Source organism: Ambystoma mexicanum, chromosome 7q (assembly GCF_040938575.1).
Source record: "Ambystoma mexicanum isolate Mex_15411 chromosome 7q, UKY_AmexF1_1, whole genome shotgun sequence".
NCBI lineage: Eukaryota > Metazoa > Chordata > Amphibia > Caudata > Ambystomatidae > Ambystoma > Ambystoma mexicanum.
Genome location: NC_090941.1, coordinates 724,717,602 through 724,744,524, shown reverse-complemented (window position 1 = coordinate 724,744,524; position 26,923 = coordinate 724,717,602). Strand labels below are relative to the sequence as shown.

At 47.3% G+C, this 26,923-nt stretch overlaps 1 protein-coding gene across 1 annotated transcript in view; it reads left to right on the top strand.

The window, feature by feature from the left end:
- Positions 1–26,923, top strand: part of RNF17 (ring finger protein 17) — a 3,777,565-nt gene that overhangs the window by 3,298,620 nt on the left and 452,022 nt on the right. The window contains exon 34 of the mRNA XM_069639339.1: positions 18,201–18,326. Within this exon, the coding sequence (XP_069495440.1) occupies positions 18,201–18,326 (126 nt within the window). The remainder of the gene's footprint in view (positions 1–18,200; positions 18,327–26,923) is intronic.

The window sequence follows — 26,923 nt, the reverse complement described above, 5'->3', positions numbered from 1 at the left end:
CAAGTTTGTCAGAGGATGTACAAGAAGCACGCCGTTTCCTCTTGACCATCTTGCACTTGCGTTTAAGGGTGACGAGGTCTGAGTCGTACCAGGAGTTGCACTTGGCTTTGGGCTTCAGGCGAATCCTCATAACAGGGGCAAGGATATCAAGAGTATCAGTTATAGCAGAGTGGAGCGTGGAGAGGGCTGTGTCAGGGTGAGAATCCGTCAAAGGGGGAGGTGGGTGAGAAAGTGGCAGCAAAAGCCTCAACTGATGCGCTCTTCATGGGTCGGATGACCAAGAAGGTGGTTGGCAGTGATGGTGGTGGCTTGGCCTGTGGGGTAGAGAGGGTGAGATGGGGGTAGAGAGGGTGAGCTGGGAAGAAAGGAGAAAGTGATCACTCCAGGAGAGAGAGGAGTGGTGAGAGGGACAGAGAGGGGAAGATCTGAGGAGATCAGAACATCCATGGTGTGCCCTGCAGAGTGAGTCGGGCCAGAGGCGAGAATAGTGAGCGATAGGAAGTCGCAGAGGTCGCAAAAGAGTCAAGAGGGAGGACAGGAGGCATCCAGGCCTCTTAGAGAAGGCCTTTTAGAGAAGATTGTCAGCTGGCTATGAGACTTTTCTGACTTTGGAAACATTCAAATTACTTAATGAATTGTGTTTTATCAAATTGTAAATAATTTAATTCGATGAAATGTTGATGTAATTTTGTTTATATGTAATTGTGTGAAAAGTCAAAATATCATCTAAACACAATAAAAAATGTTTTAAAAAAATAACGTGAACAGCTTGGCAGCACACTCGCTGAGGGCCCATGGTCTTTCGTGAGACTGTAAAGCTATCCTATGGGGATCCGACATAGATATTTGTCTCGTGCAATCTCACAGGGCTTCAAGCCGAGGTCGTTGCAGGGTTAGGCATTACACAGTGTATTGAAGATAGCAATAGCTAAGTGGCGTTCCAGAATCGTACTGAGTGCATGGCAAAAAACGAGCTAGGTCATAAGACCTGATGGCTCCATATGTACTGACTCAGACGTCATGTCCCGCATGGGGCATATAGCAGCACCATGCAGAGTTGAGCTGTACCCTCTGGTGGATAAAAGCACACGCTTCCTGGGGAGTGTTTCCTGAGAGTGCTGACTGTTCAGCTGCATACTCTGCAAAATGTTGGATTTCTACAAACCTTTTTCATTATTGAAATCCCAAGCCTTGACATGTGGCTAATTTAGAAGGAATTACTATACAAACGTAACGTTTATAGACCTCGAGATTCATAGCTGAGTGTGTAAATTACCTTTTTTACTCTTCTGTATGCAAAGCTCCTCCTACATTCCAAGAAGCCTACAAAACACACAGCCCGCGTGCTCCCTCTGTGCGTTCTTCCTGGAGAGTGCTTCCTGGAGAGTGCTTCCTGAGAGTGCTAACTGTTCGACTGTTCAGCTGTGCAGCGTGTCAGCTGAGCAGTCACCACTTCCTCATGTTTGGCACTTCCTCAGTTTAATTAGGTTAACGTTGTTTACTATGAAAGCGTTTCTCCTGCCAGATTGAAGACCACGTGGGCCGCCTACTGCCTGAGAAAACTGTATCTGTAAATTACGTCCAGGCGTGTCATATACACACTGAATTCAGATATGCCCGACAGTGTAATGGACGCAGTGAAACCCACGCCACCTCCCTGTATAGCCTCTGTTCATTTAAAACTGCCATCATCTTGTTTGCAACTGTCTAGACCCACAGCAAAAACAATATGGTAGGCCCGCACTAAATCACTTGGAGCAGACTTAAGGAAACTGTGGTCCCCGACTGGAAGGACCAAAGCGGCTTTATCAACTAACGGTGAGCCTCATGCAGATACAATTTCTACAAGATCATTGCATGTTACAGACTAGGACATTTTGGAATACAATTCTCAAATATGTCAAACTGTTACTAATATTAGAAACCCAGTGCCTGTATGTATAACACACCGTGAAAAAGATATATGGATGTACCGAAACTGTATTCTCAGGTTTTGTCTGGTAATGGTGGTTGTGAGAGTAATTCCTCTGATAACAATGAACAATGGGTTAGTCCTGTCGTACAGTCAGAGGCGTTGGGGGGGGGGGGGAATGATATGGGGAACCATGGGCAATCACCAGAAATGCATTCTACATGTGGGACTCAGACCGTAGATGATAAGATTGTGTCAAACACCTCATGTGAGCGGCCAAAGAACCGCAAATTAGATGGTTATAGTGATGAAAGACGAAGCAAATGTATGTATGATAAGCTAAATAGAAGTCATGGAAGTCCTCCCCTGAGAGACTTGTCCCTGAGCTCTAGGGCTCTAATGGCTCCCAGGGGTGGGTCGTCCGTGACAATGGTAGGTGAGAGAGTACCGGACCAAGAATTTACCGGGTGTAGTGGCAGGACATGGCCCAGATGACTCATATCTTTCAGTCTCACTGCTATTTATCCCGAGACCGCCAACGCAAATAATGAATTCTACAGTGGCATCAGAAAGGTCGTACACCACACCTACCCGTAAACCCTCCTTTGGGTTTAAGAACCCCAATATCCCGGCATATGACATTACACTTGTGGCAATGAATACAGGCCTTTATAGCCTGACCAAAATCTATGAGCACTTGAAAATAAAGTCGAGCAAAGCATGGTGGCTATTACTGCATTGCATGTCACTTTTGAACACACATTTGCAGAACTTAATCAAATTAATTTTAAAATGACAGACATGAAAAAATACCTACTCAATGAGCTGGCCAATCTGAAAATCACTTGTAAATACAAATGTGACTTGCCAAACTCCAGGGAGAAATGTGGGGTAGGTTTGCTGGACGTGATTACTTCTCCAGAGAATAATCAAATCCATAAAGAGGATGAAATACTGATGGTGGAGTTACTGCATATCCCTCAACCCGTAACTATAGTAGAAGGTGGAACAGATCGGGCCCCGACCGCTACTCCTTGTATTGAAGTGGAATCTAGTGCGAGCGAGATAACACCTAAAAACCATTGAGAGGAAGAGCAGATATATGTTATGTTCTATCAATGTAAAGCAGGAAAAAAAAGGCAAGAGGCAAGCAAACCAAAAAAACTAAAAATCAAACAGCTAGTAAAAATACGAATCAAACATCGGAAAAAATTAAAATGCATAAAAGCCTTGACTATGCTTCCACAGAGTAAGATCTCTAAAGAAAAAAAAATAAACCCTTTTAATGTCAGGAAAAATAACATGTGGCTAGTAGTGAACCACAAATTGAAACTGCCCAAAATATGAGTATGGTAACGGACAGAGCGAGATGAAAACATGAGTATACTCTTGAATTTAACGGCACATTCCGTAACTTCTGTCTCTTCTGACATAGAATGTATACAAGAGGAACATGTTCGTAGCCAATGTTTTGAGCATGTGAACCTTAACAACGGACAGCAGGATGGAGAGTTCCAAACAATGGAACAAAAAAGGAGCAAACATAGAAATAATGAGTGAGGGAGTCGAAAAGGGAAGGATCAGGACAAGCATCTCAGACATACTTCTGAAGTTGAAGAGAGGGAGTTTAATAGAAACAAACTGCAAACTGAAGAGGCAGTCTCACTACTAGATAGAGAGATTAGAGATCATGAGTTCCTTTCTTTAAGAATGATTGATAGAAGATAAAGAGATCCCTATCCAAATAGGTCAACCTTGCTAGCACTATTTAAGACCATCAGATCTCTGTGTGCGATAAGATAGAGACTGTTACCGTTATCAGAAATAAACAAGTGGACACTATTTATACATGTACCGTCGCTGATAGTGAGAAAAATGATATGGTCAGAGAGAGCTAAAATATATGGAAAGGGATATGAGAACCAAATTAAAAAAACAATCAACTGAAAAGAGAGATCAGGACAGGAGACATGCTGAAAAGGACAATGGGGGTGATTTGACTTATTGTAAGGAGAACATTGATAAATTATTGATAAATTGTCAAGGATCCATAGGAAACATGCAAAGAGATGTGTACTATGAAAATGACAAACCTAGAACCATGGAGACAAAACCTGCCAGGTGGGACATGGTTGTCGAAATCAAAATCCAAAAATAATTATTATTTGCATAATTAGCATTTAGGCAAAAGTGTAACCTCTCGCTTCTAAATTGCAGTCTGGAATACTAGAGGTCACTCGCACTTAATGCAACCGGGAAATGTAAACACATTCCAGAAGTATGATTTATTATTACTACAGGTGACTTGGATAGCCACAGAACCTGTATGGCCAAATCGACAGATCTGCTGGGTGCCTGCCATCAAACAAAGGGTAGACACATGATGGGCTTATTGGGGGCATATCTCAATGGCTATCATAAACGCGTATTGGAACCCTGTAAAGATCACAGATTATACATTTCTGATATTAGTGAGTAGATTGTTAGATGAGTTTTATACAGACTCAACCATTTCCATGACAATAGTTGCAGGTGACTTGAATACACACTGTGTGGAAAACAGCAACACACTTTTGACTAAGGGAGCAGAGAAATGGCTTAGATTTATGAAGGAGCAAAATATGGTAATGCTAAATGGCTGCATTAAAGGAGATGTTCCTCCCCAACCAACGTGGAAGAGAGGGCACACAACAGCATGTATTGACTATGCTTTCGTATCTAAGAAGTCCCTAGAAACAGTCCTTGATTTTGCTGTTATACCTACGGAATTAAGTGACCATAACATATTGGAGTTTACATGTGCCATTGAGAATAAGATCCAATCTAAATATTATGGCCACAAACTTGAAATAAATCAGGGACTCAATCGTATCAAATGGACAATGCCCAAAACAGATACATTACTAGATAATTTTACATTTCCGCAAGAGCTACTATGTAGATGTGCTGCATCAATTTAAAAGCATAAATAATGTAGGACAAAAAGTAAATATGACAAAAAGGAGGATACAACCATATGATCCTATCATAAGAGGGAAAAATTGAAAGCCTTAAGAAATATATCTCAGCACATGAATGATTATAACAAACAGTCTGCGATTATATAGACAAACTACAGAAACTTTATCAAACAGTACCAAATTCTTAAAGTGCAAACTGAAAGTGTATTTAGGGTGCGTACACTTGCTAGTAAATCCAGTGCGCAGATATGGTCCTTGTTAAAAGATGGAGCCAAGTCAGACAACTACTAATGTTCTAAATGCCATCAGTGAAGATGAATGGGTGAAACATTTCACCAAATTATTCTAGCAGAAATCCCTGAAACAAGAAACACTGATCTTGTATAATTCAGATGACAACAAACTATCGATTGAGATAGGGCATATAGAAGCCATAATTAGAAAATTGAGCACCTCTAAGGCCCCAGGGCTCGATGGCATTTCTAATGCTACTCTCAAGCAGCATCCAGAAAAATGGTCTTTAATATTTAATCTTATTAATCTACAAATACGTAGATCGGGGACTATACCGGAATCCTGGAAGCAGTCCATCATTTTTCCAGTGTTTAAGAAGCGGGACTGATTGAATCCTGCCAATTATAGAGTGTTGGCGCTGATAGATTCAGCCGCCAAGATATATGCTAAGATCATATTGGCTGATCTGAACAAATGGGTGTGGGAACAGCACCTAACAACATATAATACAACTTTTAAAAAATCAAGCAATAGCGAGGAAAACTCCATTGTATATAGCCTTTATAGATAACAAACAAGCTTTTGACACAGTGTCCGGACCGATATTATGGAACAAATTAAAACTTGCAGGATGCCCGCAATATCTCCTTAACTCTATCCAATAGCTATACATGGGAACATCTGTAAAAATAAAATTGAACAGAGAAGGTCTGCTAACTAGAGCGATAGAAACTAACATAGGACTGAAACAGGGATCGCATCCACTGTCTTCAATTTTTACATCATAAATATAAAGGAATATCTCAATAAAGTTAGGTCTTTTCCACCGAGATTGAATCAAAATGTGATTAAATATTTGTTATATGCTGTTGATCTAATTATCGTAGATCAAACACCGATAGGGTTAAGAAGAATGATGCATGCATTGGAAATGCACGCAAAAGATGCTAATCTTCAAATTAACCCGCTAAAGTCAAACATACTCATTGTGTCTAACAATCCTACAGCTAAAATTAAACTGAGAAAGAGATGGCTTATTGCTGGTGATACAGTCCAAGTGGTTAAACACTACAAATATCTGGGAGTGAATTTTAATGACAGCCAGACTGATGGGCCATATAAAGAAGAAATACAAAACAAAATGCTGACACTTAGCGCTCAAACCAAATTGATCCAGCAAAAATATGTAAAATTCACTAGCAAAGCCATTATTACATATTACCGACAAAAGGTAGTGTTGATAATTACATACAGAGCCTCTAGCAAGTTGGCCATTGAATAGCCAAATTAGCTATATTTTGAAGGTCTGTATTGGAAGACAATTCTGAGATTGCCAAAAAGTTTTCCTATGTCAGTAATACGGCATGAATGATGTCTGACTTCGCTCCAAGCATTTGTTAATTGGAACTCATTAATACTGTATCAGAAATGCAAAATGGTAGATCGATATGATATGGTGTTTATAACGCGCCTATACACAAGTGTTTCAAGGCACGACGAGGCAAGGGAGGGGAAACTGAGGGAAAACAGACAGCAATCCTACTAGGCCAGGTGACATTGAGATTGCGCAAGTGCATGGGAGGGAGGAGGGGAAAAGTGCGGAAAGAAAAGGGGAGGGGACAGTGCAGTACACAGATTAACAGTAAGATAAATAAGACAATAATTAAGTGTGGCAAGTGCAAGGGTAAGTGCAGACATCAGGTGTCAAGTGCTAGTCCGGGCTGTAGGGATACAGAACTGTCCCTGAGTGCAAGGGTTGCCAGGGGGACAGTGCAGGTGTGCAACTGGTGGGGTGGGGATCGGGGCCCGAGATCAGAGGGTAGCCAAGTAACCAGTGCAGTTTCAGATTCAACCAGCAGATCAGCAGGGGAGAGGAGGAGAGAAAGCAAAATCAAAAAGGAAGGTCTTGAGGTGCTTCCATACCGGAAATGGTTCTCCTCAAGTTTCAGAGAGGCCAGGACGCTGTTACAGGGGGAGGCCCTAGCAGAGAAAAGAGATCTACCACCAACCCGCTGCTTCGAAAAGCGACTGACCCTGAAGGAGTTGGAGGTGGATGAGCGAAGAGCTCGAGAGGGAAGATATTTAGGAAGAGCGAGTTGAAGGTATTGGGGTCCCAAACCCCAGAAGACCTTGTGGACAATGCAGAGGGTTTTGAACTTCATCCTTGCCGCCACTGGGAGCCAGTGCATAGATTTCAGTCCTGGAGAGATACAATCCCTGGGCTTGAGGCCAAGGACAAGTCTTGCAGTCCTGTTTTGGATGAGTTGCAGAGGGCAGAGAGTAGAGGCCGGCAGATTCAGAAAGAGGCTGTTGCAGTAGTCCAGCCTAGTGAGAACCAGAGCTCTGGAGACAGTGAGCTTCTGGGGGAAGGAAAGGAAAGGAAGAATACCCTGGAGGAGGTGCAGCTGGTAGTGTGACTTCTTAGAGACATCAGAGATGTTCGGAGAGAAGGAAAGTGTGGAGTCAAAGTTGACCCCAAGGTTTTTAGCCTCATAGGTGGAAACAGGAAGAAGCCAAGGGAAGCCGGCCAGAGAGTGACAGAAAAAGGAGGGAGCAGGTGTGCCGATGAGTAGAATCTCGGTCTTACTGGCATTAAGGCAGAGATCATTGGCGGCACACCACTCCTGGATAGCAGACAGACAGTCAGAGACGAGAGAAGGAGAAGAAGTGGCGGAAGGGAGCCTGAAGATGAGTTGATTGTCATCCGCATAGCACTGAAAGTTGGGGCAGAGAGCGGCAATGCGGTGGGCAAGAAGTGCCAGGTATTGGTTGAACAGCCAGGGAGAGAGGTTAGACCCCTGGGGAACACCACAGATACAGATAGAGATAGAGGAGAGGAAGGACCCAAGTTGGACCTGGGAGGGTCGATCATAGAGGAAAGAGGTCAGCCAAGCCAGGGCCTGATCGCTGATGCCCAGGTTATCACAGAGACAGTTGAGCAGGATGGCATGGTTGACTGTGTCAAAGGCAGAAGAGAGATCAAGTAAGATGAGGATACAGGGGGTGATGGAGTCGAGGTTGGAGAGCAGGTCAGTTTCCGTGCTTCTGGCAGCTCTGAAGCCAGACTGATGGTCATGGAGACAACCAACAAATTCGATGTGAAGATTAAGCTGGGAGATTGCCAGCTTTTCCAGGAGTTTGCCCAGGAAAGGAGTGATGGAGAGCAGGCAATAGTTAGCTCGGTCGGAAGGGCTGGCAGAGGGTTTGTTAAGAAGAGGATGCACAAGGGAGTGCTTCAGAGGGGGAGGGGAAGACTCCAGTGGCGAATGAGTGGTTGTAGAAATCAGCCAGAGCAGGGGCCAAGGTGTCAATGTGGTCCTTGATGGTTTTGGAGAAACAGGGGTGAACCGGTTTTGACGAGACTTTCATAGATCGGACTCGTCTTGAAACGTCGCCTGAGGAGAACATACACTGATTGGTATTATTTCTCAGACGTTCATTGAGGCGGGTACTGACATGATAAATACTTGGAAAGATAGATGTAGAGAAAACATGGCAGAAGCAGGCATTAGTGAAACTCTGCTAACAGAAAACTAATTGAGAGCCAAACAGAAATATTGGATGCAAGACTGAATTAAAACAAGAAAAGACTGAGAAATATAAATGTTTCAAAAAAGGATGCTTTCCTTTAAAAAAAACGTAATGAAATTCCAACATACATGCAAAAACATCCAAGTTTACAGTACAAAATAGAGGTGATGAGATTCAGATTTCACTTGGTACCAACCAGAGCTGTTAAAGCTAGATGGGACATAGACAAGAAATTAAATAGTAATTGTAGATTATGTAAAAATGATAAAGAACCAGAAACACTAAAACATGTCATGATTGAGTGTGAAAAACGTCTCCAATTAAGGGGTGAATTATGTATGAAATATTTTAAAGAGTATACTTTACATAATCAAGAAAATATGTGGGTGATAATGTGTAGTGCACAACAGATATCTCTGAATTTAGCGATCATTGGGTATTTGAGAAAAATCGGAATTATCGACTGCTAAATCTATACAGCCTAATTATAAACGAGAGCTATATATAAAGTGTCATACACAACGATAATAGTTAAATAAGCATTGCATCGATAAAAGTTGTACATATATTTCAGGAATATGGACACTAATAAGCACGATAATCATCTAATTTTGAATGTTTTAATATGTATTGTAGGTTTGTTTTATATTCTGTTTTTCTGTGTTTATTTCTTTTCTTTTTGTGTTGCGACTGTTTGGTGAGGGTTTTAATAAGTTTTTAATAATTTTGATATTCTGGATCAAATTAAATTTGTATTTGTAAAGTTGAATTTCAACTAAATCAAATTTTAAAAAAACTGTTTTGAGGACAGTTGGTGCTGGAGATATAATATCAAAGGGAATCTGTTGGTGTAAGGATTAATCCATCATAAAGAACATTAGCTAGCTGTAGGTAATTTGTTCATTAGGAACCTCCAAATCTTTTTGACTTGCTTTTTTCATATACTTTAATATATCTATGAGGTAAGTGGCAAATATATCAACTCTGATATTTTCCCTGGTATTTGGGGGCCGTCCTGAATTATCAGAAGGTGGTTTGCCTTTGAAAATCAAGGTATACTCCTTTTTTGAAGGATACATTTTGCCTCGCTCAGATAAGTGCCCTACCACTCCCCTCATGTACTCTTATGTCCCGTCCCCTTTACTCCAAACTGTATGGGCGCCCCTCCTAGTGACGGGAGAGACGGAACCTTTTTCACCAGAAAAAAATTTCTTTCCTTTTAAATTTAGAGGTGTGTGGGGGTGCGACCCTGAGAATATGCGATCCCTTGACTCTGCCCACTGGTGCCACAACCAAGTCCTCTTTTCCATGTCGACGGGAATGGACCGCTTTCAACAGCACTCTTGGGTTTGGCTTCAGCCTTGTAATTCCATGCACTCTTCCCCAGATACTGGGCCTCATTACAAGTCCGGCGGTAACCGAGGCGGCAAAACCGCCTGGTTACCGCCGGACTCGTATTACCATTCCGCCTCCGTGATTCACGGAATTACCGGTGCATTACAACCCCGGTTTCCCGGGAATCACGGAGGCGAAATGGTATTAATCCCCATTCCCATTGATTCCTATGGGACTCAATGGGAATGGGGATCATGGAAACACCGGCAGCATCTCGTTTACCGCCACCGTTATTTCCGGACCGCCTGATTTGTAATGAGGCCCACTGTCTTTTGTCTTTTTTCTTCTAATCTTTAAACAGGTACTCTGTCCTCTGGTGCCACGCTCCTCTCCGGCGCAGGTGTCCAGCGTGCCAGGGGCTATTCCCCATGTCCGAACCCCACGCTCCTGTGTCTCCACTGCCTTGGCCCTAACCACGGCTGGGAGGGCTGTATTGCGTGCAATGCGCTTACACAGCGAGCTCTGAAGAACAGGTTAGCAAGGTGGGGAGAGCTATTTGAGAATTTGCCTCCAGAGGACATGAAGAACTTCGTCAAGGCTCAAAGCAGGTTCGCTGTTTTCCATCGCACCCTGCAAGGGCGATTCCTTTCCTAGGAAACGTCCAAGCAGGAGGGACCATTCAGGTTCTCACACCAGCGCAGAGACCGAGGGTCATTCAGCTACCGGCTGTCAGGCCGAGGGGTCGCTAGATCCTTCCAGAGACAGTGCTGAGGGACCGCAGGGTTCTTTTACCGGGTGTCCACCCGAGGGGCTATGCCCTACTACCGGACAAATGTCTGAGGGGGTGCTTGTATGCAGCACTACTGGCGACTCAGCCGAGGGCACTACGCCTATCAGGTCTTGTCCTGAGGTGCAGGGTAGGCCTCAAGCTCCACCGCCAAGAGTTGAGGAGGTCATTCCCAGTGAGCCAGGCACCATGACAAAGGCACGTGGCATGCAGCATCGATAAGATGGCCTCCGCGCCAGACAAGATGGCCGCTCGTCCGAAACCACCCCTATTCGAGGAACAGGTGATCAAGTGTTCAGGTGGGACTGGTCTTCATCAGGTACATGGCCTGCAGCTGACCCTTCAGCGTCGCAGGGCAGATACCCCCTGCAACCAGCTAGGCAGAGTATGCACAGACCCTAGCAGCCACCCGCTACTCGGTCAATACCTCCTGCCACCCCACCAACCTGTGAGGACAGATTTTTTGAGAAGTTCGTCATGTTGATGAGGTTCCCTCAGATGGGCTCCTTCCTTCGGGATGTGATCAGGGACATGCTGCCTCCAGTTCTTCTGCCAGAACCCATAGTTATTCCTCCTATGGCTCCAGTGCCTCAGGACCCTGTGCAGCCCCAGTTGGCCATGCGGGATCCTTCGATTCCGGCTGAACTTCCCTCCTACAGTTCAGGCGGTTCCACACCAGACTCTGGCTCCAGTCGCCACACCTCAGCCTACGGCTCCCAGCACTCCTCCCCGTCGCCAGACCAGTCAGCCACCCTGGTGGACACTGATGAGGAGGTGGAGGACCCTGACACACCATCTTCAGACAAGGCCTTGCATGATCGACTTGCAGGTTTGGCTGAATACTTGGGGCTTCCACAACCTGAGGTTGAACAACCTGAGGTGGGTGTCCTGGCCGAAGTCCTCACTACGTCCCGTGGCTAGTATGGGGATTCCGATGCAGAAGGATGTTGTCGCTTTGGCCAAAAAGGGATGGCTGAAACCCCATTCGGCACAGCCCACCAGCAGGCGCCTCAACGCCAAGTACAGGCAGTTGGAGGGGGATACACTCTTGTTGTCGGCACACCCTCTACCACTCTACTCGGTGATTGCCGCAGCCTCCATATACTCAAAGCTGCAGTCTTCATCGGCCACCTCGTCCTCGGCTCTGCTAGGCAAGGAGGAGAATATCTTGGAGGCGTATGGGAAGAAGGTCTATTCCAACGCCTCACTGCACCTTCGTCAGTCTAATGAGAATGCCATGCTCGCAGCCGTTAACCAGAGGCTTTGGCGGGAAATAGCCGACTTCTTTCCGGAACTTCCGATGCACGGTCAGGCACACTTCAAGGCGGGACTGGCAGAAGCAAAGATGGTGGCTCAAGACATCATGGAGTCCACACTGGCACATATTGACACCTCAGGCCGGGCCATCTGCATCGCCACAGACATGAGAAGGACTGCCTGGCTCCGGGCTACCAAGTTCAACCCGGACGTCCAGGAGCGCATATTGGACCTTCCTTTCCAGGGTAGCAACCTCTTTCATTCCTTCAGCGATGAGGAACTTGATAAGAAGAACAGTTCCCAGACTGTGAAATCCTTATCCATCCTCACAAAGTCAACGCCCAAGACCTACAGTCAAACGCACCAGCGTTCCGACAAGGGTCGGGCCTTTGGCAGGTTCCGGGGCTTCCAAGAACGATGGTCCAGGCAGCCGGACCGATCTCTGAGTCAACACCGCCGCAAACAGCACAAGGCGGGGAATAAGGGCTTATTTCAGTCCCCCTCCTCAGCCTCAGAGGGAAAAAAGGCATGGCACTCCCCTCCGGGTCCACGTGTTTCTGTGGAGGGGGGGGTTCAGGCTTTCCCTCCACGCACAGAATTTGCGCGCGAGGTTCGGGGACCCCTGGATCCTATCTGTAATGTCCACAGGCTATAGGTTGCTCCCTCTCCTTTCCCCTCCCCTTCACTCCCACAGATTGGGACAACAATGCTATTGGTGGAAATTCGATCGCTCATAGAGAGCCAGGCAGTGGAAGAAGTCCCAGCCTCCCAGCGGGGTATGGGCTTCTACTGCAGGATTTTTGCCACACACAAGAAGAACCAGGCTGGCCTAAAAGTTGTGTGGGACCTTTCCACCCTGAACCTTTCCATTCCGCTTCAAAAGTTGAAGATGGTCACGGCTGCGCTTATTGCGGAGACACTGTGCAAGGGAGACTGGATGTGCTCCCTGGATCTGAAGGACGCTTACCTACACGTCCCGATTTGGCAGCTCCATCAGTCCTTCCTGAGATTCAGGATCATGGGGCTTCCATTTCCAATACAAAGTTCTACCCTTTGGTCTCAATTCAGCCCCAAGCGTCTTTACCAGGCTTATGAATGCAGTGGCAGCCCTTCTCAGGGCCCAAGGTCTCTGTGTCTATCCATACCTAGACGACTGGCTCATCCGTGCAAGATCCCCAGAGGCGGTCCATCATACCTCCTCCACCCTCATGAACATGCTACATGACTTGGGAATCTCCATCATTCACAAGAAATCACAGATGGAGCCGACGCAGAGTCTAACATTCCTGGGCCTCATCTGGGATACGAGATCTGAGAGAGATTTTCCCTCGGAGGACAAGATCGCAGCCATTAAGAGGGCCACACATAATTTTCTCAGCTGAGAGGTGACCTCAGCATGATGGTACTAACACCTCCTGGGTTTCATGTGGCATGTCTTCTGGCAGTGCCTTATACAAGACTCAAAAGGAGGAGATAACAGCGGTACTTTGCAGCCTCATGGAATCAGGAGCGGGGTTCACAGGCGGAACTAGTCCATATTCCTCCCTTCCTATACCAGGACCTAGTCTGGTGGATCACGGACTGCAATCTGAGGACAGGCAAGCCCTTCCGACAACCAGCACCGCAGGTTACCATCACCACGGATTCGTCCTTGGAGGGCTGGGGAGCTCCCCTGGACAACCACAGCGTCCACAGAGTTTGGTCCATTCAGGAACAAGAGGCCCATATCAATTGGCTAGAGCTGAAGGCCATCTGGCCGGCTCTCGTGGCCTTCCTACCGCTCATCAGTGGCAAAATGATCCTCATTCAGATTCAGACAGACCACTCCACCAGCATGTATTACCTCAACAAGCAGGGTGGCACCAGGTCCCCTCCTCTATGCACCCTGGCGGTCAGCATCTGGGAATGGGCTCTGGCGAATGACATTCACTTGACAGCGATCCATCACACGGGGGAGTTGAACCTGGAGGCGGACAGGCTCAGCAGGCTGAAGGCGGACAATTACGAATTGCAATTGAACGATCAGGTCCTTCAGGGGATCTTCAACAAATGGGTTCATCCTCAGGTGGACATCTTCGCCACCTGGTACAACAGGAAGGGCCCTAAGTTTGCATCCTGGCAAGGATAATGTCTAGGCTCTCTGGGACATGTGTTACAGATGCAGTGGAACAGCATGAACGCCTATGCCTTCCCTCCCAATCCACTGGTACACAGAGTGATCTGCAAGATAAGGGAGTCCCGGCACCTCATCATCATTCTGATAGTTCCCTGGTGGCTAGCGTGGCCGTGGTTCAGGGAGCTACTCAGCCTATGGGACCAACCTCCGATGCACCTTCCACTGAGCCCAGCTCATCTACTGTTGCAGCGAAGTTAGCCCTCGCAGCGTGGTTCATGAACAGGCCACACTGAAGCTTCTGCGCCTCTCGCAGCCTAACCTCGACATCATTCAGTGTGCTAGGAGCGATGCTACTAGGAGCCAGTACAAAAGCAAGTGGACTAGGTTTTGTCACTGGCTGGAGTCTAAAGAGGTTGATCCTCTCAATTGTGCACTGGACGATGTGCTATCTTTTTCAGCACACCTCGCTCACTCGGGGTGCAAGTAGACACATGCCGCACCTATCTGGCGGCCATCGGTGCCTACCGGAACTTGGAGGAGGACGTTTTCTCATCTGCCAATCCGTTGGATAAAAGAATCTGACAGGCCTCACTAGGCTCTACCCGCCCATGAAGAAGCCACACCCTGTGTGGGACCTCAATATAAAACTCCCCAGTTAGAGTCAATGATGGACACACCCCAGATGGGCATGAGACCAAGACCAAGTGCGGGTGAAGTCAAAAAGTAAAAGTTTATCTAAACCAATATAGGGCAAGCAGAGAACTCTGCAAACTCCGGGAGCACTCTGCTAAACATCAGCAAATATTCACATTTTGTTACAAAACCACATCATCTATGATGTGGGAGCTAAGGGATGCATGAATCGATGAGATTGGGCAGTGGGGAAGGGCACATATGGATGTATAGGGGCGAGGCTCCTTGAGGTGTCGTGGTGATGCTTGCAGGTCAGCTGGACTCATCGGGGTGGAGCTCTGGTCAGATGGTTGATTGATGCATCTCGACTATTCTAAAATTTGCCCTTGTGGCGACACATACTCATTCAGTGTTAATTTTAATTCATGATGCCCTGTAATTCCTACAAATCATTATCCTAACATCACAAGGAAAGTAACACATAACTTGAAAGTGAGCATTTCATCATTCTAAAGAAAAATTACTATACGTGGGGTGAACAATAGGTAAGCAGCTTTCATGGGTTTAGGTGACTTGTCAGGGGGCACAAACAGGGATACATCTATCATTCCTTTTTGGTAGATCTAGTGGGGGACAACTTTGTAGTATGTTAATACTAGAGAGAATATATGGCGTCTATGGTCAGTCGGGATGAGGGTGAACTGGGATACTATCAGGTCAGAGGGCACTTAGCCGTTACATCAAGAGGTGGTGGGATGAGAGGCTTGTTGCCCATATTTCTTTCAATCCGAGTCTGGGGGCTTAGGAGGGTGCTCACTGGGTGCAGGCCCAAAGGAAGGGCGAGGGGTTGCAATTATAGCATCACATCATCAGTAGGGCCAGGGCTTTACAACTCAGCCTGGCCAGAGGGGGAGGGAAGGGGGGGCTGAGCATGCAGTGTTACATGAGAGAGGAGAAGAGGCCCTGTAGCCTGTTGAACCGTATAATTTTATGTTGCGGGGGGCACACATGGAGCATACAAACGAGGTAGAAATAGGCTAGTGTGTGTATTGGTAAATTAAAAAGGTGCGCAAAGTTTTGCTTACAATATGGGGTGCATGATTCAATGCCAGGGGTTATAGAAACGCTACAGAGGACATGCTATATACAGTTGCCACATCTCATAATGAACCATACATATTGCGATATTAATTGGATATGTTGGGGATCATACATATTTAGAAAATCATTAATTATATTGATGTCATACATTGCATTGTATAGTCTGTAACAACCAATAATACTTGTTCGGTGGTAAGAGGCTTACAAATACAACTCATGGCTCTGCGTGCAATCTGGGATGGGTGAGGGTCAGCTTATTTCAATATATACAATCAATCTTGTGGCATACAACAACAGAAGTGAATTTATAGCCCCTTCAGAGGGATTAGCTGCATGGGTGAAACAGGGTGGCACACAGACTTGGCATACTTGTATGGCACTTCAAACGGGGAACAGGGTTGGGGGGTTATCTACAGCATGTGTCATAAATGTGGGGTCTGCGAGGGGACAGGACAGGTTTTATGGAGATAGCTTGTTTTTCTCAAACCCCAGCTTCAGCCCGGTCATCTGCAGGTCAATGATGGACTGCGGAAGGTGAAAGGTACAGTGTTTGTCATGTAACTTGTTCGCACCTAGTCTCCCGTGAGAACAGGCCTGCAGCAGGGCCGCCGAGGGGAGGAGGGGGAGGGAAGTGACTTGGTCGCTGTGCACGATCAGGAGGGGAGAGCTGCAGCCCTGCAGACCACTTGTGTTAGTGAGGCCTAAGTTGTTATGTTCAAAATGGAGTCTGAGTGTGTCACAAAATGGAGTCTGGTACCATACTACTGGATGAGCATTGCAGCAATATGTGTCGACCCGCAGCCATCCTGCATCCCTGGCCACAGGTGCATGGATGGCGGCTGGGCGAGTCATAGACTGCATGTTGGTGAGAATGGAGGGGTGGGAGGGGTCTTGAAGACCTTTCCTTCCATACACCTTCCTACCTAAAGTAGTCTCTGTGTTCCACCTAAATCAGGAGATTGTACTCCTGACGTTCTTTGCAGACCCCAAGGACGAGGCTCAGAGGGTCCTGCACTGTCTAGATGTTAGGCGAGCGCTAAAGTTCTATCTGGACTGAACTAAGGGCTTCCGCAAATCTGAGGCTCTATCTATCAATTTCGGTGGGTCAAAGCCAGGATATCAGGCTTCCAATGCCTCCATAGCCAGATGGATGCTTGCAGCCATTAAGGAGGCCTATGAGGGGCAGCACAAGCCACTTCCGGCAAACATGCATGCCCACGCTATCAGAGCCAAGGCCACGGCGGTCGCATTCCAGAGACACGTCCCATGGCAGGTCATGAGCAGCGCGGCCATGTGGGCCACTCCCTCTGCTTTTTGCAAGCACTACTGTTTGGATGCCGGCTTCGGGCAGGCAGTGTTAAGGAACTTGTTTCCTTGAGGGTCACCTCTCCATCCTGGGGCTACATTCAGTTGTAATCGCCCATAAACTATGGAGGAAATTGGACGGGACGTAAGAGTAATTATAAGTTAGTCACTGTAGTGACTAACATACTCTTCGTACATAGTCCCCTTTCCTCCATACATCCCACATCCCCCCCCCTAATAAAACTGGTGTCATTAGGCAATGGTAATATTGTCGACGCGTCAATGGGGGCTGAGGAGTGGCACCGGTGGGCGGAATCAGGGGAGCGCATGCTCCCAGGGCCGCACCCCTGCGCGCCTCTAAATTTAAAGGGGAAGATTTTTTCTGGTGAAAAGGTTCTGTCTCCCGTCCCTAGGAGGGACACCCATATAGTATGGAGGAAAGGGGACTATGCGCTGAGAGTATGTAAGTCACTATGGTGAATAACTTATCATTTTGAATTGCATTCCCTGAGGGATCGGGTTTCACAGTTTGCAATTGTAGGGTTGTTTGGGCACAGTGGTACTGGAAAATCTAGAACCAAACTATTTTAAGGTCAGAAGTGCGTCCTATGTTATGGGAAATCTAGACTTTCAGGCATATTCATGCCATAGTGGTAATGTTTCTGTGGGAAGGCTTCTTGTGGCAGTAAAGAACATCTGAGAATATGTACTCCTTGAGTTCTCACTCTTAAGATAAGGAACCTTGAGTATGGTGAGTAGATCTGTTAGAAAAACATACTAACATTCAGGATTATTTCTTTAGGATTAAGCACTTACTCTCCTGTAGAAAACTAAATGTGTTTAGTGCATTTTTCTTCACAAACACTTCTTGGTATTAATTGGCTTAGGATGAATGTATTTTTTCAATATATCCATGTTATTACTAAAGTCTGATTTTGAAAAATACTGAAAAACATATAATTATTTATTTTGTTCCTTTTATTGAATAGCTTTACTATTGTGTATGCTGTTGTTTCGTAACTAATTTAGGGCTCTTTGGAAGGTCCAGAAGGACAGATATCTGTTAATCTGCACTGTGATGGAATCTCTCTTTCTCATTTCATGGAGCAGCATAAGCACTGCTTTGCTCAAGAATCACAACATATAAAGACAGTGGTAAGCAATCATCCTTTTGTTTACTTTTTTTGCATTTACAACAAATCCATAGTGCCACAACCTTTCATGCTCACGTTTTGAATTTTTATGAAGTGTAGTTAAATGTTTTTCTACTGTAACTAAGGTCTTTAGACAACATTTTTTTTATGTATTACCCACTTAAAACTGAATTTCTTTTCATCTCTTTGCCTTCTTTCTCTAATTTCTACTTTCAGGATGTCTGTCTCCTCTTGCTCCTTTTAGAATCACTTGCACCCTCGTTTCTGTCATGATGCCTACCCCCGGGGAACCAGACCAGGTCCAGCAACCCCGGAAGCAGGCATCAAGTTATTTTGAGCAAGCCCAAAAACCCCTGCTAGGGGCTGTTTGGGTGCAGTCCTGGCGCCTATGGCGCCAGGCTCATATGGAGAGTCAGTCCTGGCGCCATAGGCGCCAGGCTCATAGAGTAGAATTTACCTGATGCAGACCATGCTGCAAGCTTACCTGATGCAGACCATGCTGCAGAGCTCCAAGCCAAATGAGGCTTGGAAGGGACTATTTAACCTAGGGACTATTTTTTTACTCGGTTGGGGCTGGGGAGGAATAATTTCCTGGGACTACTTTGTTGTCTATTTAAACCACGCCCGAAGAGCAGCACACGCTTCGCGTTATTCTGCATCCAGCAGCGTAACGCTCACCGTGTCTGCAAGCCTGCATCCAGTCTTCTGCCACGCCCGCCTGGAGTCTGCAGCTCCTAGAAAAAGGGAGGAACAGAAGAAGAGGTTAGAATAAGAGCAAAACCTTCGATCCTTACCTGAATTCCGGATCCACCGCGCCTTCGAGCTGGAAGAAAGAAGCATTTTACGCGTGCCGCCTCGCCTGCTTCAGCGCCGCGTTGAACTCACCGGCCTTCGCAGCATCCTCACGATCCACCGCATCCTTCTGCACGTTCCCGCCGCACTCTGGCACCAAAGCGGAACACAAGAACAGCAAAGGTGAGCCAAGGGAATAAACAGAGGCAATAGTAACTACCAGGGGCGTTGCTAGGGGGTGGCTAAGGGGGCTGTAGCCCCTGATATTTTGGTTGTAGCCCCGAATAGAATCTCAGGAGCTACAGCCAAAAGACTAGCTAGTCCCAACAGTTCCGACATCAGCTTAGCCCCGGGTCTTTCCACACCTAGCAACTCCCCTGGTAACTACCCCCATAGACTTACCTGATTACCGCTGGGGGTACTATTCCTCTTCACGGGTCGGCGCATTCTCCATTGCATCCTCGCCGTACCCCGGCCCCTAAGGGGAACAAAAGGACAACAAGTTGAGACAAAGGGACAAACAAGGGGAACTCTTCTCACCACAATAGACTTACCTAATTTTACTGCCGGAGGCATTATTCACCGAACTTCATATTTTCTCTCCACACCTGAATAAGGGAGCAAGCAACAGGTTACACTCTGGCCTTATTTTATTGAACTGTGTAGGATAAGCCAAATCCTTAACTGAACTTCGTCAGGTACCACAAGGAACTCTTCGCTGGGGTCAAGCTGCAAACTGCAAGGAATCGGACAAGAGTGAAAGTCAGACATGTGAACTCTTAAGAACTACATGCTTTTCGGAGTCAATATTGTTCTGGAACTCACCAATTCCTTCGAGCCAGTGAAGCAACTGGTTATCAACGCGCCCCTGCGCTCAATGCAGGATGGAGAGCTCATCTTTTCAAACCATCAGGTGAGACTATAAGAGGGGACATCAAAGGTGATCTGTGGGGAGAACAGCGGGGGTGGGGGGGATTTACGCTCAACGCCACGGGTGGTTAATCCCTTTTCTCCATTTGCAGAAGAATATTCCTACGGGCCAAGCAAACAAAGCTAGGTGGGCCAGTCCAGTCCATCATCTCCGCCCTACGCGTCACATTGGTGGAGACCGCAGCTGTCCAGTTCAGACCGACACCTCTGTGGGAGCCAGGTGAGTGTAACAGTTTCTGTGACCAAATGACTACTGCACTGCAGGATCACAAGGACGAGCAGTTGCTAAACTGCCTACTCGGCTCCACACTACAACAAAATCTGCAGTGATCCCAATTATAAAGATGAAACAGACACAGCCCAAAAGGTATACCTCCTTCGCCTCTTTCAGTAAGGTGGGCCGAGGGCATGCTATGTCTTCAGGAGGGATGTGATGGTGGTAGCAGTAGCAACCCAAATAACTTGAGTACAATATTTTAAAACAAAAGAATGTCCAATCAACGTTCTATAAATGTCTGGACTATTAATTAAACATTAAAAGACAATTAAATAAAAATGGTGCCTGCTGCATATGCACCGACCGGGAGCACATTGAACCGCTCGGGTTACTGGGCACCTTCAGGCAAGAGAAGAGTAGCGGCGTGCTGCTGGAAGAAGAGGTCGGGAGCAGTGAGAGCAGGTGAAGCGGGAACCATGCGTGTGCGCTTGGGACCATGGCTATCACTGAGAGGCTGTGGTAGGTGTTGTTAGGCAGAATCCTGTGCAGTGCCCTTAGGGACCACTACACACGATTAAGACTACAGGTGGCAATACAAGTTTTACCTTTGGTACAAGCCTGTACTACTATGTTAAAGTGATAGAAGTAGCGGAGCAGCCAGGCTTATCTCAAGAGTATTTGAACAGTAGCAGAGATTACACAAAGGGACCACAATTACTGTGACTCAAGCAAACACTGACTCACGGTTTCAGGTAAAAAATAGAAGTACACTTATTTTTAAACCATTTGTTATCAACACAACACTTCTATTAATTTAAAAACCACACGTAAAATATACTACAACTAACCAATTCACTTTGTACAGTAATATTCAAGGTAAGTACCCTGTGTTTGAATGGACTGGTGTTATGAAACAGAACACGTTACCGTGAATACAATTGCGATCATTTTTTGACAGTTCGGTCTACTAGATAAACGCGTATCCGCGACAAGAAATGCTACCGGGGTAAAAACACACTTAGCACCCGAAATACCCAGAGAGAGTTGGGGGAAAAAATCACAGGCAATATGTTGGTTAGGCAGACAGAATAAAAGAACACACATAGACAGGAATTCAAGAGTCAAAGGGCCGGAGCCAAAGTCAAGTAACACCAGGTGCCTGTTGTCGAGGATCACAGAGTCGGACAGTTCGAGATTCAACGTTGCCAAGAGTACTTTGATATTGTCAATGTTCGGAAGCAAACGTTATCAGAGGGGGGGAAAAGTAAGGACACGCCTTAAAGTAGAGAAATAGGGATTTCACCCAAAATTCCTCAAAAAGGACACAGTACCTTTCTCAAAGAACGAAGCTGGTGCCACGGCAGTTGTTCCTGTTGGTTTCCCGCAGACCCACGCTTTCCTGCAGCTTCAGCACGAAGAAGGACAATGAGGGGGTCCGCACCACACAAGGATGAGGCCGGCAGCAGCGACAATGAATAAAAGCTGCGCTCCTTAAAAACAGCAGAGGTTCTTCAGGTGGCTATCCGGACCACTACAGCAGTGTGCAGCGATTTCGACCACGAAGGCGACCTCTGGCTGAAGAAGATGAGCTGGTTATCCCCACCAAGCTCAAGGGAAGAAGACTCTGGACTGGATCTCCTCTTAGTTGTTGAAGGGTAGATAGCTGAGGACTGCAGCAGGGCTTAACCGGTACGGGGTAGTTGCAGCAGTCAACCTCTCCTCCACTTCTCGTTGGTTCCTTGTAGTTCCAGTGGCTATACAGCAGTGTGCAGCGATTTCGACCACGAAGGCGACCTCTGGCTGATGAAGATGAGCTGGTTATCCCCACCAGGCTCAAGGGAAGAAGACTCTGGACTGGATCTCCTCTTAGTTGTTGATGGGTAGATAGCTGCAGCATTCGACCTCTCCTCCACTTCTCGTCGGTTCCTTGTAGTTCCAGTGGCGACTCTCTGACTTCCAGCCCAAGAGACCTGCCTTTTATGCGCAAAACCCCCATTCACACAGCCTGGCTGTCAATCACCCAGCAGGGAGGTTGTCCAGCCCGGACAGCTACCTTGCCCAATCATGACAAAGTGCGACTTGGGTTTCCTAGGATACCCTGTGCAGGGGGTGACTACACACCTCCCTCACATTCAGCCCACCTAGACACCCAGGCGCCCTGAGGAGGGCTTCTAGGTAGAAGCCCGCCAAAAGACAGTGAACAAAGAAGGCAACCCTAGTTTGCCGTGCAAAGTAAAACACAAGAAGGAGTTTAACTAAAAGAAATGGCGAATAAACCGCACCGGAGCCAAACGAAAAAGGATTTGGTCAAGCGTGTTTAAGTTTGAGGCTAACAAAATAGCCTACAATATTACCACAGTTATATAAGATAACCGCGGTAGAAATTTAGGGTAGATACCACTGCCACCAGCCATGTCTTAATGTTAAAAGAGCGAAACAATGCTCTAGGAGGTACAGATAAAAAGAGTTAAGAGTTAACCCTTCCAGCACTCCATGTAAGATGGTGTGTACTGGATCTGTGGTTAGATTTGACTAAGTAAAGTTACTGGTAACCTTACCCTTTTCTGGGGGACGGTAGTCGCCTCAGAAATGGAGTCGGTGGGAGTCTGAATGGCAACCCTGTGCCACTGCACAGAAGGTGCTGTGTGACACACACAAAGATGGGGGCTACTGAAGTGGTGTACTCCAGAGCTCACAATCACAAAAACAGGTAAAAACACATAGCAAAACACAAGTAGGAGTGGCGAAAAGCTCACACTCTTAACAAGTGGAAAGAAACAACTCCAGAGATCCAGCAAAGCTGCTGAGGGACTCACTAGGTAAGGGAAAATAGCCATAGAATGAGAATTCTCCCTAACAGGTGTGAGGGGCAGTTACGTGATGTGTGCCCAGGAGGAGGCTGATAAGCATGACGAGTGGGAGAGGAGGCAGCACAGCAAGCCGGACACGGCTGTGAGCGCCCCCGAAGCTGGGATCACAAAGGAGAAGGGAGCGCAGGGGACAAGCCAGCGCCTACAGTGTGTAGTGCTGAGAGGCACAGACTGCCCCAGGCAGCGGCGGTAAACGAAGGAACATTGGAGTGTGAAGAGAACCCCGCCGGGGAGAAAACATTAGGAAATAAAGGGAAATACACAAATTTGAAGAAAGGATTCCAGCACCGCCGAGGAGTGTGCGATGGCGAGGGGGTGGGGGAGCGAAGGCCCAGGGACACTCCTCTCTGGAAGCCGGGGGCAGTGGCAGAAGGACCTCAACTAAATACAGTAAGCTGCCCTGTGAGGCGTGCCTGCCCCTCGTTGGGAAGGAAGAGAGACCCTGAGGTGTGGACCGCCAAAAGGAGCAACCCAGCAGGGTCGCTGGCACTAACCACATTTAAGCAAGCATAGGGGCACGGACTGCAGCAACAGTGAGCCAGGGCCCTGAAGCAAAGTGGAGGTCAGGAGGGCTGCGCAGCAGATGGAGCAGCGCAACCAGACAGCAAACTGGACAGAAATAAACGTGCATAGGAGCAGCCAGCAAGGGAAGCCGACAGTGACCGGCCGGGCACTATGTTGGGGGTGCCTGAGCTGTACAGGAGGGAAGGTGGCACAGCAAGATGGACTGGGAGTGGGAGAGTCTTGAAGGAGGGGGCTTTACACTGAGAAAGGATAGCCCCAAGACATTGAGGAAAAGCCACGCGGGGCGGACAGGCGGTGGAGTGCTGGGCAGACCGGCACAGAAACACCACAACCTTGCACCCACATCCCGGACAGACCTCAGAAGGGGTAGCCTAGGCAGACCAGGATGGATGCCTTCGCGCTCAAGGGCGACAGTGGCGGCAATAAGCTACAGGAGGGCCCTAATGGACAAGCAGAGCCCAACACTGAAGAGAGACAAATATTGAAGCACGATGGAGAGGAAAATTGAAGTAATCACGGATATGGGACTGTTAAGACAGGATGTCCAAACACTGTCGGAGAAGGTGCAGGCAGTGGAGACCCAAGCGGCAGAAAACAAGCAGCATGAGGCGGAAACCATGACAGAGGTGATAGAACTAGGAAGCAAGTAGCAGTGCTGGAACGCAGAGCAGAGGACGCAGAAGGACCGGCACACAGGAATAATATCAGATCCTGGGACTGCCGGAAGGAGAAGAGGGAAGAGATCCCACCACGTTTGTGGAAAACATGCTGCTGCAAGAGGTGGGGCCAGACAACCGGACGCAAGGATTCAAGGTGGAGAGGGCCCACTTGTCGCTAGCCCTGGAGACCACCACCTGGGGCGCCACCAAGATCGATAATAGCGAAGATCCTGAATTACAGAGACAAAGAGACAATCCTTGGTTCGCCAGACGAGGAGGGGTAATCCAAAGATGATCTGCTAAAATAGCGGTCTATCCGGACTACACATTGAAAGTGCAAAAGCAGAGAGCAGCGTTCGGTTTACCCGGCAAAGCTAAAGGTCCCACATAATGGCACTACACACTTTGAAACCCCCGGAGGTTGCGCACGCGTGGATGGATGCTCTTGGAGTAGCGCACCTGCCGAGAAGACGTGGAGAGGAGACTTAAGAGGAAACGGGGCAGAGGCAACTGGGCCAACAAAAAGACTCATAACAGGGACTACAGTGTTTTGCAAAAGGCCGGAGAGGCGGAGGAGAGGGAAGATGGAGGCGGTGACGGACTGCGATCACTGCATTTGCACGAGTTTACTTCTTGAGTACTTTTAGGGTGTCGGTGAGGCCCGAGGATGAGGCAGGCAACCTGTGGAGTGTGAGAAGTGGCCGAGAATGAACGAGCAAGTACTGTTGGGTTATCGTTAATATGTTGGGGGTGAAGGGGGTAGTTAGTAGTTTGGTTTACACTGGGGATACAATGCATGCACACCCGCTGCGTGGCTTGCGCTGATGCGCCAACAAAAAAGATATATGCTGGCCGGGGCTGAAACAGAACTGGGGGCCGGGGAGCAAGGGGAAGGGCAAGAGAGGTGTGCCAAGTTGGACACCGGGGATCAGGGTGGGCTGTAGACGGGAATGAGTACTGTTAGAGTCATCATCTGGAATGTCAGAAGGCTGAATAGCTTTGTGAAGAGGAACAGGGTACACACATATTTGAAGCGGAAGGGAGTGCACATATCCCTCTTGCAGGAAACACACGTAACTGTGGCAAGACAAGCGACGATCAGCAAAAAATGGGGGGGACAGATGAATGGCGCAACATACTCAGCATACACCAGTGGCTTCCTTATATGGGTGTCCCCCTCAGTACCCTTCAGGCTGCAAGAATGCAGATGTGACAACAAGGGCAGGATGGTAATCTTGCACGGGTACTGGAACAGCATAAACTCTGCATCATAAACACATATGCCCCGAACCATGATGCCACTGCATTTTTTTTAACACTTTCTTTATTGGCACACTTAAGCAAAACATGGCACAGACAGATAGTGTGATTACATTGTTGACAGACAGGTCGGGGCTGGTAACATTTACATTTAGACATGGTCGGGTACATCTTGAAAGAAAAAAGAAAGAACAAAACACAAAAGGAAATACGAGGGTACATCTATGGGTGGGGCGTATCGGTCTCTGACAAGGTGGGGGCCTAGCCCCCAGGGCTAGGGATTATGATGGCTGTATAACAACGGGTGAGTCAGGTGTTAAATCCTGAGTGTATCAATGGGGGAGGATTGGAGTGCTTGCATATGTGCCCATTGACCTTTCATGTTGTTTACCCACACTACATCCTTTAGCCAGTGGTCTTTGTTGGGGGAATGTGGACTAGTCCATCGCAGTAAGATGCCGCGTTTAGCCAAAACGAGACATGATCATACAAATTGACATACATTAGCCAAAGAGGGGTAGGAGATGTGAAACGGGCACGTCAGGGGGACATGGTCAATAGTTTTACAGATCATTTCAAATAATATTGCACATACATCATTTCAGAATGGCGAAATGTACATTCGCATATCATATGAAAATACCTGGCATTGGGGAACAAGCGTGGGCATGCTCCAGTACCTTCCTTAGGGAACAGATGTAGTCGACCTGGGGTATAGTGATACCGGGGAAACACCTTAAGCTGAATTAGTCTAAATCAGGAGTTATATGACACTTTGTGTGTGCTCACATATTAGACCAGAGGTCATCACTCAGTTGTAATTGGAGGTCCGTAGACCCATTGGATCGTGCTTTGCAATGTTGTATGGCAGCGTGAGCCTGGATCAGGCGCTATATCAATGACACATGCCTGCGGTTGTCGCCTGGAGTTACCACGTAGCCCAGTAAATAATTATTTTTGGGTATAACTGGGAAGCTATCCCACAGACTCTTACAGGCTTCGTGTAAACCAGCGTATTGCAGCCACTGCGAGGACTTGCCACGAGCCAGTCCCGGTACATCCAAGGCCTGTATGAAATTACCCTCCATGAACAATGACCCCAAAGTATTATATCCCTGTTTCCAACCCCTGCAGGAGCCTAGATCTACCCTTGGGAGGGAGGGAATGCAGTTCCAAAGGGGGAAATTCCCGTTAAACAGAGCTGTAACGTCCATCTCTCTCCAGATTCTACGCCAGGCCAGTGCTGTGATTCTGGCAGGGTCTAGGCCACCATTGTACGCATCCCTACCAGGGAGTATCTGAGACCGGAGATCTCTCGATCTGTACATGGGGGTGGAGGGGGGGG